Source organism: Strongylocentrotus purpuratus, unplaced genomic scaffold, assembly GCF_000002235.5.
Source record: "Strongylocentrotus purpuratus isolate Spur 01 unplaced genomic scaffold, Spur_5.0 spur5_scaffold_3, whole genome shotgun sequence".
Taxonomy (NCBI): domain Eukaryota; kingdom Metazoa; phylum Echinodermata; class Echinoidea; order Camarodonta; family Strongylocentrotidae; genus Strongylocentrotus; species Strongylocentrotus purpuratus.
Genome location: NW_022145609.1, coordinates 5,828,806 through 5,845,266, shown reverse-complemented (window position 1 = coordinate 5,845,266; position 16,461 = coordinate 5,828,806). Strand labels below are relative to the sequence as shown.

The window sequence follows — 16,461 nt, the reverse complement described above, 5'->3', positions numbered from 1 at the left end:
AGGTTTTATGTTATTTTCATTTATTTTGCAAACTGCTGACTTAAACTTCAAGTGATATGAAAATAGGCCACTGCCCTGACATAGCATAATGACCAGAACACGGATCTATTCCATTTAGGATATGCTACGAATTCTATAACAGGGCACCAATGAATAGGGAAGCTTGGCTATTCGATTCCGTGTTCAATAGCTTGCACCGGCAATGTTTGAATAGTTACGTAACAAATTATTCAGCTCTTTCTGACATGGCATCAATTAATGAATTGAAGAAAGAAAAAAAAACCCGACCCTCCCTTCATTGACGGAATATTTTTGTCAATTGCGAGGATTACATAAGAGGTAATAATAGCAGTCCTGACATTGCAACAGTGACCGCATTATGTTGATGTATTGTCCATAAAGGTACTGAGGAGGTCTTTCTCCTTGTCTGCATGGAGGACACGCACTTTGAATATCCCCATAGAAAGATGACGTAATGGTATCGAAATATAAGAAAGGAAAACAACTTCAGTTCAAGACAGTTCAAAATAATGCTGGGAAATGGAAATTAAAATGATACCGTTTTAAAAACCAGTTAGATATGGTTTTGAACAAGAAGCATGAGATAATTCATTGCTCGGCAATCTGGACTGTATTTGAAACAGAGCATCCAATATTCCTGATATTTAATAGTATACTGTAAATGAAAAATATAACTAAAAAAAATAATAATAATGGACCTCTTTACCCAAGGCTGTGTGTCTTTGTCGAGCACAAAATGATTCTGCTCGGGTATGCAGGCCAGTTGTTACCCATATTGGGCTTGAATAGACTTGATTATTGAAAGACCCTTTGTTTCACCTCGCGAAGTTTGGGCACTTTAATATAAGAAGTAAAACCTTGCCCATCATTGAATTCATGTTGTAAAGTTGTTTACAGACTGGAAAAGGATAGCATGGGAGTGTAGAGAGTGAATAAAAGGAAGAAAGTAGTACTGAAAATGTAAAAAACTTGTTTACCCTGGCAATAAGGGACTCTTGAATGTAGTTTAAAAATTGGACATGGCTTTGGGGCTAACGCTACCGGCCGCCGGCTACGCTGACGACCGCCGGCTACGCTGACGACCGCCGGCTACGCTGACGACCGCCAGCTAGCTGACGACCCCCCCCCCCCTACAAAAAAAAAAAACCCAAAGGGGCTCCCTATTATTTTTTTCTACACTGATCCCCCTCAACATAGGCCCTTTTTTTTTTCTTTTTCTTAAAAAAATATACTAGCTGGGGATTGAACCTGATACTTCTCACTTACTAGGCGGTCGCCTATCCATGAGACCACTATGGCTCACTGCGATTACCTGGTTCACTTTTAGTTGTTATCACTGTGCTTTTAGTTGGTAGTACTTTTAGCTATCCGACGACAGGCGCAGCTACCCCTTAAAGGCAGGCGCGGATCCAGGGGGGCCGAGGGGGCTTTGCCCCCTCCCCACCCCCCGCAAAAAAAACAAAAAAGAGGTAGAAAGAGAGAGAAAAGGAAAAGAAGGGAAAGAGGAGAGAAAGGGAAAGAAAGAAGAAGAAGAAGACGAAAAAGGGGGAAAAGAAGCAGATCGGGGGGGGGGGGGAAGGGCCTTGCCTCCCATTTGTAAACTCCCCCCCCCCCCTCCCCCGCTAAAAAAATAAAAGAGAAGGACGGAAAGGGAAAGAAAAAAGGAAAAGAGGAGATAAAGGGAAGGATAGAAAAAAAAGGACGAAGAAAAGAAAAGAGCGGGATATCAGTTGCAATTTTCCCGCCAACAAGTTGTAGTTCGGGGGCGGCCAAAAGGCCCTTGCCCCCCCCCCCCCCTCACCCACGCCCCCCCCCCACCCCGAAAGGGGGTAAGGAAGGACAAGGGAAAAGGGAGAGCTAAAAGGGAACAAAAAAGAGGAAGAAGGAAAGAAAAAGGGTTTAAAGAAGGGAGAACACCTGCGAATAATCCCGCCAACAACGTGTAGAACGGGGGGGGGGGGGGCGAAGGGGAAGGCCTCCTCCAGCAAACTTAAAACAGATAGGTAAAGATCAGTGTCGATTTTTTACGCCAACAAGGTGTAGATCGGGTTAAGAAAAGAAAAGGGGCCCTTTTTTTCCTCTCTCTCTCTCATGATCTTGTTTTTGCGGGGGGGGGGGGTCATTTATTAAGGCCCCTTATGATTTAGTTACCTACATTTGAGCAAGTGTAGGAGGGGAGTGGTGCCTTGGTTGTATCTATACTGTTAAGAGGCCCTATATAAGTTTGAATGAGGCTGACGTTGGACATGGGTCCCGGTAAGAGGACACTATTTTTTTTTTTTTTTTTTTGGGGGGGGGGGGGGTCAAGAAATTTTTCAATTTGACATTTTCCTCCGTTGGGGGGGGGGGGGATAAAGTCACCTTTTTATGTCAGCCATTGGCATATTTTTTTTTTTTTTTTTTTTTTTTTTTAAACATCATTTTTAATATTTTTTTGTTGCCGGGGGCACGTTCCTGTTTTTAAGTACATTTTGGGCGAATTAAGGCCTGATTTTAACATATTTTTTTGGCCGGGGGGGGGGGGCACGTGCCCCCTGTGCCCCCTCCTGGATCCGCCACTGTTAAAAACCTTATCCATGTGCAACGCACTTGGTCTTAAGCTACTACCACACAAGTTATTTTGTATTTACATTTTTCTTTCATTTTGAAAAAATGGACATACAAAAATATAATGAAATTCATCACCAATATCTGTTGGTGTACAGAGTGGGCATTGCAAATCATCTACTACATTTGCATCAAATCTACCTTTATAATAATAATAATAATAAATTACATTTATATAGCGCTTAATACAAAGTTATTAAATGGTAATCTATGTGTTCTGCATCTAAATTTACTTAAAGTTATTGCTTCCTTCTGACATAATATCTGCAGGTACTATTCATAAACCAACTCATTCTTAAACATCCTATAGTTCGTGCAAATACGATTTGACCAGGTAGCTGCGCTCCATTCCTGAATAGACATGTCAGAAAGCCTGGTTTTCATAGTATTCATAATCCAGGCAGCACTATATCCTTCTCCTTGAGCTCGCCAGACGTTCCCAAGTCCTGCATAGTCAAAACTGTCTGCAAGAAACTCGACCCATTGTGACTTTATATTAACTAAACTTTGTCCTTCACTTTGCAACTGCAACAGAAACTTAAAAAGAATCAATGAATACTTTGATTGCTTTCCTTTAACTAATCTAACCCAATATCCAATCATCCTGCACTTAATTTTATCGAGTATTTTACCACGTCCAGTTTCACCATAAACCATGCAGTCAGGTGTACACTTATTTACAAACAATATCGTTCTCAAAAATTTTCTTTGGAAAACTTCAAGTTGATCTATACACTCATAGCCCCAGACCTCAGCACCATATAATAGAATTGGCAAAACTAAGTGATCAAATAAATGACATTGTGTATCAACAGATAAATGCAACCTTTTTGCCTTTACTAACATACTATACATTGCCTTTCGAGCTTGTGTGACCTGTTTAGCAATTGCTTTTTTAAAGTTACCATTATAACAAACACCGCGGACACGGCGGACTAGAGTCCTAAATATACAAAGTCATAAACAACTTCCACCATCATAAACAAATTCTGGAATTCTTATCAGCGAAAATTTACCGTCAGGATGTACGCCCTCTAGAGTCCTTATATAGATCTCTATTAGGGTTCAGTTTTACTAGATCCTAGTTTTTAGTTGCCGTGGCCGAGAAATTAATCTAGGAGGATCCGGGAGCATATTCCTCGTTTCAGGTAAGAAAATCACTTTGTCATTTTTTAAACGATGAGAAATAACGTCATGTGGAACCATGAGCTCCTTTGAAACTATCTTCCCTTTTTCTTAGTTTGCTCGATCGAGTTATGGTCGGCCACCTCGGCAGGATTCCCGGGCCAGCGCCGCTCCGCGCCGGAGCTGGGCTCCACGCCACGGCCACGGCAGTCTCTGCTGCTTACCTTATTAACTTTACTCTTTACTTTAGTGACGGCTTTACTGCTTTGAATTGAAGGCTTTACTGCTTTGAATTGACGGCTTTACTGCTTTGAATTGACCTAGGCCTAAGTTACGCTTGACAAGCACAAAGTACGATAATACGCCAACGGCGGACTAGAGTAAAGGAGCCGGTAATCGGCCAGCTCCAGTTTTCGGCCGATTGGTTGGATGCAAGGTAAAATCCCTCTAAAATACATCGCATAATAGCATAACACATATCCCACACATACCATACGATGCCAGTGTCACTGAAGAACCACATTTGCAATGAAAAATATATCCTAAAATATCACATTTTAGCGATGTAATCGGCGGTCCCGCTACCCAAATCTGAAAATCGAGTAGTCTATCTTACGCGTGTCTGTAAGAAATATGGGTACCATAAAATGAGCTTTATTTCAAGTATTTTTCAGATTTAGAGCCCGATTTTGTGCTAGTTGCAAGCTCAAAAGTATCTCATCGCATGTATTAAATCAATGCAGCCGCGCACCGCAACGCGCACACGATATCTCTGTCTAATTCAGATTCCAATATCCGATCACCGCAGTACTAGTTTTCGGCCTGGCGAGCTCCGGGGAGCTCCGGCGTGGGATATCTGCTCCGCCCGCTAGTGCTATAGATTAGCGCGGAAACGCACGGCGCGTGCGCGCGCTTCCTATTGACTTTGTACATGCTGCCGAAAACTGGTATGCTATGCCGAAAACTGACTCCGAAACAGTGAAAATTGAAAGGAATATTGTCATGGCAATTCGTGATTTTTTTCTGGGATTCTTGTTTTGTTTAAATAATAATAATATTTGCTTCATGATTTGAACAAAAAATGATAATAAATAGGAAGTAAAGTGTCCAAAAAATAGGATTTTGTCTTAAGTGGCCGAAAACCGGCTCCTTTACTCTACTGGAAGAAGAAGAAGAAGAAGAGAAATTGCTTGGTGATTTATGAAATATGATGGCATATGATTATTGATTGCATTTGCGTTTGGTGGAGAGCCATGTTAAAAAAAAAACAGTATTATTGTCGTGATGTAGACTCTACTTACTTGTGCCTGCGTCGCGCCTACGCTCTGGGTTTATTTCTTAGCCCGCTCTTCTTAGTCTTGCCTTGGTTTGGTCCCTGGCCTTTCCAATTAAGACTCGGTCAGTAAGTTAACCCAAAATTTGCCATCCATGTGTTCTTGATGATTAATGAACTAGATCTAGATCTAAGTCTGACTCTGAGATGTGATATCCATCAGAAAAAAAATTCACTCTGGCTCTCTTACGAGAATTTGCTTTGTTGATAATCATGATCCGATAGACTAGATCTAGAAATCTATATACGAAAAAGGCTGGGTTTTTTACATCACATTCTCGAGTGACATGTATGAATCTCAAATCTTGAATGTTGACAGGGTAAGATATTAACAACCATTACTGTTCTTTTACCATTACACAGTGCACCATAGTTTGCATCCATCCAAATACAAGTTGCTCATATCAAACATGGTCATGAGAGGAAGGACATTCATCCTCATTACCTGTGTCCTTGGAGAGTTATTTGGCTTGGCTCTCTTCCTCAAAGGATTCTTCCCCTTGAAGGCTGCAATCCCTGGACATGCCACTTTCAGGAACCTCCCCGGCGAGCCAACGGCTGCAAGTGACAATTGGAAGAGGAAGGACTACGACACCGAGAGCTTCGGGGAGGACTTCCTCCAGGCTGCAGTGGACTTGAACGAAGCAGAAGAAGATGGAGAAGACCTCAATATTGAATTGGCACCACCAGTCCGTCCAACGTTTGGCAAGATAGTCATTATGCTGATCGATGGCTTGAGAGCTGATTTTGTCATAGGAGAAAGAGGTCCTGATTTGATGCCTTACACAAGAGGTTTGATAGACAAAGGAGAGACAAAGAGCTTTGTAGCCAAGGCCCATGTTCCTACTGTGACCATGCCTAGGATTAAGGTATGCACAGTATCATATTTTAAACCTGATGATACAAATGTTGTTTTGGAAGTGAAAACTCTTTTTGCCAAATCTTATGTCGACACCTACATGTAGACATTTTATTTAAAATCAGTATGTGTGTGCATAATTGGGTTTTTACAGTTGTGTATCGATCAGATATGATTATTAACATCTGGGGACCGACCTTTAACATCACCATCTGAAAGATGTGACTCAGTCTCTAATCAGGGTCCGTCTGAGTCGGTTTGTAGGTAAAGACAGAGAGCTGTCCATACCATGGCATTACTGCTAGACCAACACACATCTCCTTATCTCCCTAGTGATTTTCTAAACCAGTTTTCAAATTTAGATCACAGATATTCAGAGGCAATTATAACTATGCTTGTTAGGTATATGAAGCATTCATTTGTAGAAGGAAAGGTCCTAGGTTCAATCCATCTTTTTTAATAATTCAAAATCAGATGAAGGAATATAGTTACTTCATTCAATATCTATGTGGTGTGCCTTATTGCTTATCCAACAGGGCATCACGACTGGGACCGTTCCTGGGTTTATTGACTTTGTGATCAACCTGGATTCCAAAGCTCTTCAAGAGGACAACATTATCCTTCAGATGTACCTGAGTCAGAAGAGGATTCATCTCTATGGCGATGATACATGGATGAGAATGTTCCCGGGCCAGTTTCACAAGACGGACGGAACCACATCCTTCTTTGTGACTGATTACACTGAGGTAACATGGAGAAATTGTTAGCGTGAGAGTGAGAATTGGAATAAGATGGTCGGACAGAGAAAGGTATATCATATTTTAAAAAAACGTTGAGAGATTTATAGGAAGATTCATAGAGAGAAAAAGGGACAGACAGAGATTTAGGGGGCAGAAATTAAGGATTCAATTCAATTCAAAGTAGCAATTAGTATTTCTTCAAAAATATTTGTCATATTTGACAAACTGCTCAAATTGTTTGTAGTTAATAACCCAAACATTATTTTGGAAAGAAGAAGGCTTGAATTCTTTTAAGCATCAATTTGCGTTGTGTATACCAGAATGGAAGAGAGGAAAGGGTGAGAAAGGGATAAAGAACTTGAAATAAAGAGATAGGAAGTGTATGATGAAGACCTGTTTACTTTGTATAAAGAAATCTTTGAAATATATAGTTATGTTAGATATGTATTGAATGTTGTAATGATGTTTTACGATTTCAGAATAGATTTTAAAATTTCTCTGTTATGGTTTAAATGTCAATACTGTGTTCTTTGTATTATAAAAAATATAGAAAATACTTCATTTTACTATTTTACAAATAGTCTAGATTATCAAAATGCACTGCTTTGACATGACATGTATATGTATATCTCCCAAGGTTGACAATAATGTGACCCGCAACGTGGAGCCTGCCCTCAAGAACTCCTCTGACTGGGATGCCATCATCCTTCACTACCTTGGTCTGGATCACATTGGTCATCTGGGTGGACCTTACAGTCCTCTGGTCAAGCCAAAGCTACGAGAGATGGACAACATTCTCAAGAAAATTCATCAAACTTTGCTGAAGCAGGTGGGGTGACTATATATAATCAGTTGTCTTTTATTTATTGTTTGAGATAGCAAAACTCATTGTATGCCATTAAGTTGTATTTAAGCCATGCTGATGTTTGTTCACTATGGTTGGGGAGATAACTTTTATCATTATATTGAATCAGAAAATTATGTAGGTAGCAAAATGAAGTAGCAAGTAAAGGCTCACTTGGACTACAAGAAGCATCATTTGAAAACCATTGTTTTGAACATACATGTATGTAGGACCATAATAATTAAGGCCTTTAGCTATTACACATCCATTGACTAGGCTACATGACATTGCAATGTTAGCGAGAAGTGGGATAACACTTTGAAATGTATAAACATTGGAAGTTCTGCCATTTGCATACAAAGCTTTTTTTCATGCAACTTCAGTCTACTTATTACTTTTAATACTGCCACACTATTTTGTACATTGACAAACACTTATGACAAGGGTTGAAATACTTCAGAAGCACAAACAGGTGCTTCCAGCCAATACAAAGTGCAATTAGTATTACAATTTCTTTATTATTGCAGTTATTGGTAATGACTTCTGTTCTTGTACCTGACTCTTTCACAATTTCTATTCTCGCCGATCATTTTTACAGGATGATGAGAATTCCCTGCCCTCGTTGCTCGTCCTCTGTGGTGACCATGGAATGAGTGAAGCAGGTAGCCATGGAGGAGCATCAAGGGGCGAAGTTCTCACCCCCTTGGTCTTCATCAGCTCTGCATACTCTGGAGGCAAAGGTACAATCAGTCAAAACATACACAGAAAGATGGGAGGCATTTAGTTGTACATGGAAAGTTGGAAATAAAGCCAAACCTGTGTACAAAAACAATCAAATAATACAATTAGTGGTCTTTAACCAGAAGAATTTTATTTACTGGACCCTTTTAGCTCCTTTAATGCAGTACTACAGTTGTCAAAGAGATTCACCACTCAAGGAAAACAAAATTTAATCTTTGTAGACAGGTAGCCCTTGTATGAAGCTGGTTCGGTTTAAACAGGTTTGAATAACAAATTGAATTTTGCTCCGAGATTCAGAACTTTGCATTCTTCTGGAAAATAATGCTAATAGAGGTTCCCTAAACATTTTAATTTTGAAAGGAACATTATGATAGAAAAAAATGAATTCTTAAGGCGAACAAAAGTGAAGAAGAAGGAAAGCTCTTTGTGACTTGTTTGAGCATTTCATGTAATGAAAATTTATGAAAGAGCAATGCATATTACAAGGTGATCCACAATCCAGATCTATGATCCTATCTGGATTTTCAGTTGGAAGAGTACAAATTTTGGTGTCTTTTTTATTTTACTTGAAAAGTAGATGTTTTAAGCATCTTATGCACATCAGTATCGTGCGCAACTGGCAATGAAATCTTCTTGAAGGGTAACATATTTTTTCTCGTAAATTGTCTTCTCTCTCTCTCTACTTCAGGTATGAAGGCAACTATTCTCGATGTCCTGCAAATAGACATGGCGCCGACCCTCTCCCTCCTCCTGGGCCATCCCATCCCTCAGAACAGCCTTGGTTGCGCAATACCACAGGTCCTCAATGGTAGCCTGGCCATGCGTGAACAACTGAGGGCGCTGCAGCTCAATGGATACCAGCTCATGGCCGTACATCAGAAAAACGCAGGCAAAAGTGATGAAGGTGAGGATAGGAATAGGAACAAGGGCAGTTTTTATAAAAGTGTTCAGGTTTAATCCTAACGAAGTGGGTAGAGTTCTTTTAGGCCACCGATTTACGGAGCACTAAATGTTGACCATAATTGTCTAACTTAATGAACAAATTAAAAATGTGTCTTGGAATAATTTTCTCATTTTCATCATCAAGTAGATCTGCTGCATCTTGCACCTCATGAATAACCTTATCAATTAAATATTATTATTATTATTATTATCAAAATGAAATATTTGAACACTAAAGACTTACCATGTAATAAGTTTGTAATTTTCATTCAAAAGCTCTTTTTTGTAATTTTGAATACAAGAGTTGTGACTTAAGCCAATACAATGTTAGATTATGTGCCATTTGACTGAATTTCTTTACATTTTTTATGCACAGATGCCAAACTAAAGCTGATGCAGGCTGTGAGACTCCACAGTAGGTGGCTGAATACAGAGACATCTCTCACTTCTCAGAATCAGTTGAACATAGGTGAGAGGGCCGTGGAGCAGTATGTGGTAGCTCTGCATACCATGAGAGATAGGATCACCAGCACGCTCTCTCAGTATGACATGCATGCTATGGCATCAGGAATGCTGCTACTCTGGATGGTAAGAATGGTGATCATTTTCTAGGATTAAGGATTACTGATACATAGCACAAGTTATAAATTAGATGGGATATACCACCCCACCCATTGATATATGGACATTACCTTGGTCCTATTATGACAAATTCTTTGGTGTAAAGAATTAAGTTTAGATTGGAGAGGGTAGAATCACACTTTTTACAGTGACAGGAATTTTGTATTATCCTTCCCAATAGCCTGTTGCTAGATTCAACCTAGTCTCTCCCAGCAATTCTCTAGGGCAGTTAAGTTAAGTGAGAAGTGCCTTCCAGAAATGTTTGACCCATCATCTTATCAGCTAACTGAATCTCTCTCAAAAAAAGACCAAATATAATTTAAAGGAATTTAATACCCACCCTCTTTGCAGGTCTTCATTTTGCTTGTTCTTGAGATGGGCTCCTCCCAAGCCAACCGGCCCAGCTCCCATCTCACCAACGCAGCCGCAGCCATCCTCGTCTGTTGCCTAGTAACAAGTGTCATCCAGATCGGGATGTGTAGTGGCCTTGGTGGAGAGAACAGGGATGTCCTCTGCTCAGGATCCAGCACATCTCTATTTCTTTTCTTGATGTTTGTGATGATCTGTGGATTCTGCATGATGGTGTTGGCATTAACTCCTCTCAACGCTTACGCCCATTTCATTGAAACAATCAAGGTAGGTTTTTGTGTGATGTCCAGTCTAAATGTCTGATGGTTCGTTTATATATGATGTGGGAAATTGGGGTGGTGTTAATGGTCTACCTTAGCATTTTTTATGCCTCTGCTGAGTCTGCCTCAAAGGTGGTGCTGGAGGCATTGTTTTACACTGAAACAAATGACAAGTGGGGATAAAAAAAGTTGCTGCGTGCAACAAAGCTCCTGCGCTTACTGACTATCTGTGTGTTATAAGATACAGTAATGCGAAGGGGATTATGTTTAATACGTCATAAAAAACACACACACAGTGGTTTACCTCGTCATATTGAATGAGCCTATAGTGACTTTGATATAAAGGGTACCTGTCTATAAAGGTCACTCACATGGACTCATCTGAGAAGAATTGGTATTGTATAATTTGTCTTCGTAAACGACCTTTTAACAGTGACCACTTCTGCTTTCCTTAGTGGACAAATTCATCTCTACCTGTGTTCAGATTATTCACATATGGGTCAAACGTTCAAAATATCACTCAGAAACTATGGCATTTATTGGTGATTGCACACTTGTAACATCACATATGTTTGGTCTGTTTCATTTTACCAGAACCCTGCTTTAACCATCACAGAAGTAAGCCTGATAGGAGGCAGTCTTCTCCACACCTACAGCCTTGCCTCCAGCAGTTTTGTCGAGGAGGAGCACCAGACTTGGTACTTCAACACCATGACCCTAATGCTGGGCGTGTGTCTGTCCTGCTGTCTGTCCTGTAACATGAGACTAAGCAGCATTGCCTTCCTGTGCACATGTCTGATGAGGGTGCTGAGAGCATGGAATCAGACTGGTGTGGAGTGGGCCAATCTAACAGACATAGGAGACTGGTTTGTCAGGTAGGCTATGTGATAGTGGTATAAAGATGGTAGCATACGATTGGTATAGATATCAACAAATTGTATACATCATAAAATGTCTCGCCGCCTTCAGGCTGTTGAAAAGAAGTTATAATTATTTGAAAGGAGCATTGAAATAAGTTTTTTGTCTCTCTCTTCTTTAACCTAAGATAAGAATGAAGAACTATTGTTATATCAATTGAATTTGGAATTCTACCCAGAGCTTGAATTCATTTTCCCTCATGTTTTGTATTTAGTGGGTCGGAGTAAACCATATATCCAGTAACAATTCTGTTGTTCCCTTTTCAGCATGTTTAAAAAAATTTGATTTTTAAAGTCTATTTACAATTCCAAACATTGAGCTCATGTAATTTCAGGTCAGGGCCCCATTTCATAAAACTTGCAATCAATAACAAATGCTAGATTTCCATGACAAATTTGCTCTTAACCAATCAAATGCCACAATTTCAGTAGCTTATAACAGTTATTGAAACTTGTCAGTGATAACAAATTTTATGAAACAGAGCCTATGTCTTTGTCTTTATTTAAAGCGATTGTTTGATTTTTCTCCTAGGCCTGAAAATATATCCTACCTCTCAGCTCTGCTACCAGTGTGCCTGGCCATCATCTATGTCACAATGGTTCTGGATAGAAGAAAGCATATACCCTTCATGATTGTATCATTCATTGGTACAGTGCTGTACAGGAATGCAATAGGAGCCATCGTCCTACCAGTCACTATTCCATCGTCTCCCAAGTAAGCTGTTTTCTATACTCCTCCACCTCTAAATATGAGAGAAATAACAATACCGAGATGAATATGGAATATAATAAAACCTTAACAGGGGGATGAGAAAAAGTGATTGATTTTCATACTTGTATCTTGTGAAGTTTCAGCCCAATTAAATTTAGACAAATTCATTTAGAAGGGAGGAGTCTATAAAGTTAACCTTGAATTAATGTAATGGAATAGCATTTAATGAGAAGCAAACAATCTGAATAGTTTACCCTGCTCTACATGTACAGCATCAACAAACTAACATATAAAGAAAAAAATTGAATTTAAAAAATAAGTTGAATCGTGTACACTGAAGAGCACACCTCAGATTTCCTCTAGATACATTTATCTGAATGGGAAGTAGACATATACACCGTACAAATACATTGAGATGGACAAATAATTCCATTAATTATCAGAGATTTGTGAATGTTCTTCATGTTTCACTCGTGTCTTACCAGGGGAATCCTAGAAGCCTGGTTCACCTATGCTACCATCATCATCTCCCTCCTTGCCACAGCATTCAAGTGCGTCCGGGCCATCAGAGCAGGCCCATCATCTCTCCCTTTCCCAGATGGGACCATGGAGAATGGGACTGCATCACCCCATCATCACCCTGGAGGCGTTGCAGGCATCATCTTGGAGGACTTCCACTCTTCCCTGCTGATGCTGGTCGCTCTCATCCTGAGGCCTCATAACGGTGCAGTGGTGGCCATCTTGGTATTGCTGCAGTACTGTCTTCATAGGCATCTGTTACCATGGTTACAGTGGAAGGTGTGGGTCGTGACCCTGGTGCATGTGTGGATGGGACAGGCTGCTTTTTATGCTCAGGTACTTTTTTGCTGTAACAAATATTGTAACCCTTTTATTTATGACTTGCACGTATTTGTGAATTTCTGTGACATGTGTTATATGACAAGTGAAAGCAGACACGATGGCACAAGTGTAAACATTGCTTACAGAGTTAGGGAAGAACTTAAGCCCCAATTTTCGTAAAATATAATGTGAATGAACTTTGATTGTATTTTATTATCAAACCTCATCAATTCTTAATAATGATTACGATTTATATTTTTTTGTAGGGATTCTTTATTATCAAACCTCATCAATTCTTAATGATGAATTACAATTTATATTTTTCTGTAGGGATTCTTTATTGCATCATGCCATAGTTGGACATTTCGAATACATAGTTATTTGTCACGCAGTATGCTTCATGAAATTATCTTGTTTATGTTTTGTCTGTAGGGTAATTCTAACAATGCAGCTAGCATGGATATATCAGCTGGCTATGTTGGTTTGGATGGGTATAACCTCATCCTAGCTGGATCTCTCACTCTCATCTCAACCTATGCTGGTCCATTGCTCTGGTTCACCAAGCTAGCTGGTTATCTTACTACACATCATATACAGAGGTCAGTAAACTGATGGAGGCTAGAACTCAGGCATAAGATTGCCCTAGCGATCTGGGAATAGTTGGATATTTTTTTTTTTTTTAAAGGGGGGGGGGGGGGGGGGGTTGGAGGGCACCAAGCTCTGCCAGCAACTTGTGCAACCACAATTTTTGAACTGTAGAAACAAAAATCATTTATTCAAGAAAAAAAAGCAGCCAGCCTGCTCGTTGAATGATGTACCTAAAATATACAGGCCTGTGTATAGGAATCATAGACTTACAAACTTGATAGATATTGCAAATTAGCTGGTTTCTTAACCACTTTTAATATATAGTTTACTGAAAAAACAGGAAGATTGGTTGTTCAACCTTTTCAAGCCCACTGTATTTTGAAGGGGTATGTTGATAGAGCAGACGATATCTCCCTCCTCCTCCCCTCACTTTGATTGTATTCAAATTGCGTGCATCAAGCAGAATGGAAAGACCTTTGGTTGGGTCACTTGTAATTATGATTCATGTAAGTTGTAAAATTGTTATTTGACATAAAATATTTCCACTGGTAATAAAACCCCTTACTTTCCCCGTCATTTCAAAACAGATTCTCCAGTGCCGTCGAGGAGTCTTGCTTTACTCTGGCCCTCAGCCGTGGCCTACCCATCGCAGCCTACACAGTCCTTGCCACCATTCAGCGCTACCATCTCTTTGTATGGAGTGTATTCTCCCCCAAGCTTCTCTACGATGGGGTCCATACAAGCTTGGTGTGTGGTCTGATCCTACTTGTGTTGGCTCTCAGCTGGACCTACGACCGGGTGTCTAGACCACAGAAAGAGGAGCTTTATTCCAGATAACAAAGTTATTCAGAAGATTCTATTTATTGAAAATTTATCATTCAAAAAGATTGTTATTCAGCGCTATCATCTGTCCATATGGAGTGTATTCTCTTCCAAGCTTCTCTACCATAGGGTCCATACAAGCTTGGTATGTGGTCTGCTCCTACTGGCTCTAGCCGTCAGCTGGATCTACGTCAGGGTGGGTGTGTTGAGACAACGTCAAGAGGAGCTTTATTCCAGATAACAAAGTTATTCAGAATACGCTATTTATTTAAAATTTATCATTCCGAAAGATTCAAATGTAAATATTAGAATGATATGCATATATTTAAAAATTCTAAGAATCTTTGGTGCTTAAAATTGTTTTAAGACTTTCCTTTTTCTTGTTCTGTGCAGTCAGCTCTTTGCAAATGCAGACGCATGTACATTAGGTGAACAGAGAGAAAAACCTCTACAAGGTTTCTAGATGTGTGAGAAGTCTCGTGAATTGATATTACACCATGACATGGTGAGTCTATTGTGCAATATATGACTGAAATGGAGGAAACTGTTGGCCCATTCATACGTACCTCGACTTGAAAAGAATCTTACAATGAAAGAGATTGAATAAAGAAACAGAAAAGAGACTGTGGCACTTAATATCCAATGATTTATCAGCTCATTCACCACATCAAATACTCATCTGTTTTCTCTCCATTTAATTTCTGGTATCCATGAATCAGTAGTGGAGTCATGATTTCGCTTGTTTTTCCTTGTTAATATGAAAACTTTAAAATCTCCTCTTTGCTCTTGTTAATATGTTTTTTATGGTTTTATATTTTCTGTAAACATTTAATGAACCTTTACTCAAACTCTGTTTTTTTTTAAATCACCGTACAATCTCATTCATATACAACAATTAGTGGTTAGGGGATAAAGGACTTGCCAAACAGTAAACACCATTGTCAACATCAATTGGATGTTAAGCAGTAACCATAGTTTTTTATTCACCCACAATCACATGGTATCTTTTATGTGGCAAAAAGTTCCATTATCCATTATTTTGAATTCCTTTCCAAAACAATACTTGCCACTGTTATTCACATCTATGTTATTTGTACTTTTCTACAACGATACCATCTTGAAGGTCATATGTGTATGTTGAGTGTTTTAATTCAGAATGAAGTGCCTTGATGATATTTACAATTTATTTATTGGTGCTGCAATCATAATATGCCATTTACCGGTATGTCTTTTCACCAATAATTACCTTTCAATATTGCTGGGCTTTCTGTGGAAGATTTTAGTTGCAATAGTATTCCATGTTACAGAATTTGATTTGTTTTGCTATTATTGTCTACTGGTAAGTAAGTGCATATATTTGTTTACTGTTATTTGTATACAAGTTTAATACTGATGGAAATCGCAGTCACATTTTTATATGCTCCTCAGACTTATGATAAATAAATTTGATTTTATGTATTTATGTTTTATACTAGTTCGATTTGATTTTGAAATGTCATGGTTCATACTATAAGATAGAAAGGTTTGTAGAGGGACCGTTCTCCGTCCTGGAGAATCATTCTGAATTAGTGGTCAAAACTGCTAATTGATCCTAGTCCATGCTTTTAACCTCTGCAAATTCCTTCTTTTTTTTTTTTTACTTCTTCTCCTTCTGTTAGTTTTTCCTTCATCAATTAGACATTTCTACTCACCATTCCCACTATTTTATCATGTGGCTCATGATTAAGGGTTAGCTTCAATTATTTTGTCAAAATGCAGATGGTGCATATAGATTTTTTTGCTCACTTCTTTGTACTGCAATATGACTGAAATTGTGTATACAGTCTATATGTGATGATAGAATTTATTATCCTTTGAAATAATGATTTTAAATAAAAAGGTTATGATGACATTTATTGAGTATCTTCTTGTTCATTTAATGTATTGAAAATCAAGGCTCAAGATCTTAAAAATGAGATTGAGGGTGGGGGGGGGGGGGGGGTGATTAGAGTTTGATTGAAAGAGATGAAAGAATAAGTGGATGGAACATACAACAGAGGAAAACTAATGAAACAAAGTATGGCATTGTAGAAAAATTGAGAGGATTGCACATTAAAAGGAGAATTGAGGAGAGTAGGAGA

The 16,461-nt window shown here is 39.1% G+C and overlaps 1 protein-coding gene across 1 annotated transcript; it reads left to right on the top strand.

The window, feature by feature from the left end:
* Positions 1-3,667: 3,667 nt before the first annotated feature.
* LOC115928679 (GPI ethanolamine phosphate transferase 2-like) lies at positions 3,668-16,232 on the top strand. The gene is made up of 13 exons (XM_030996409.1): positions 3,668-3,776; positions 5,450-5,955; positions 6,482-6,691; positions 7,323-7,514; positions 8,128-8,269; positions 8,959-9,174; positions 9,589-9,800; positions 10,185-10,469; positions 11,057-11,337; positions 11,912-12,094; positions 12,577-12,946; positions 13,364-13,530; positions 14,107-16,232. Exons 2-13 carry the CDS (start codon positions 5,497-5,499, stop codon positions 14,354-14,356), a joined length of 2,967 nt encoding a protein of 988 aa, XP_030852269.1. The 5' UTR covers positions 3,668-3,776; positions 5,450-5,496; the 3' UTR covers positions 14,357-16,232.
* The last annotated feature ends 229 nt before the right edge of the window (positions 16,233-16,461 follow it).

Bases quoted from the DNA above. Each gene is read 5' to 3' on its own strand.
- LOC115928679 (XM_030996409.1), top strand. From the start codon at position 5,497: ATGGTCATGAGAGGAAGGACATTCATCCTCATTACCTGTGTCCTTGGA. The intron at 7,515-8,127 runs GTGGGGTGACTA...TCATTTTTACAG, and splicing joins ATCAAACTTTGCTGAAGCAG to GATGATGAGAATTCCCTGCC. The intron at 8,270-8,958 runs GTACAATCAGTC...TCTCTACTTCAG, and splicing joins TGCATACTCTGGAGGCAAAG to GTATGAAGGCAACTATTCTC.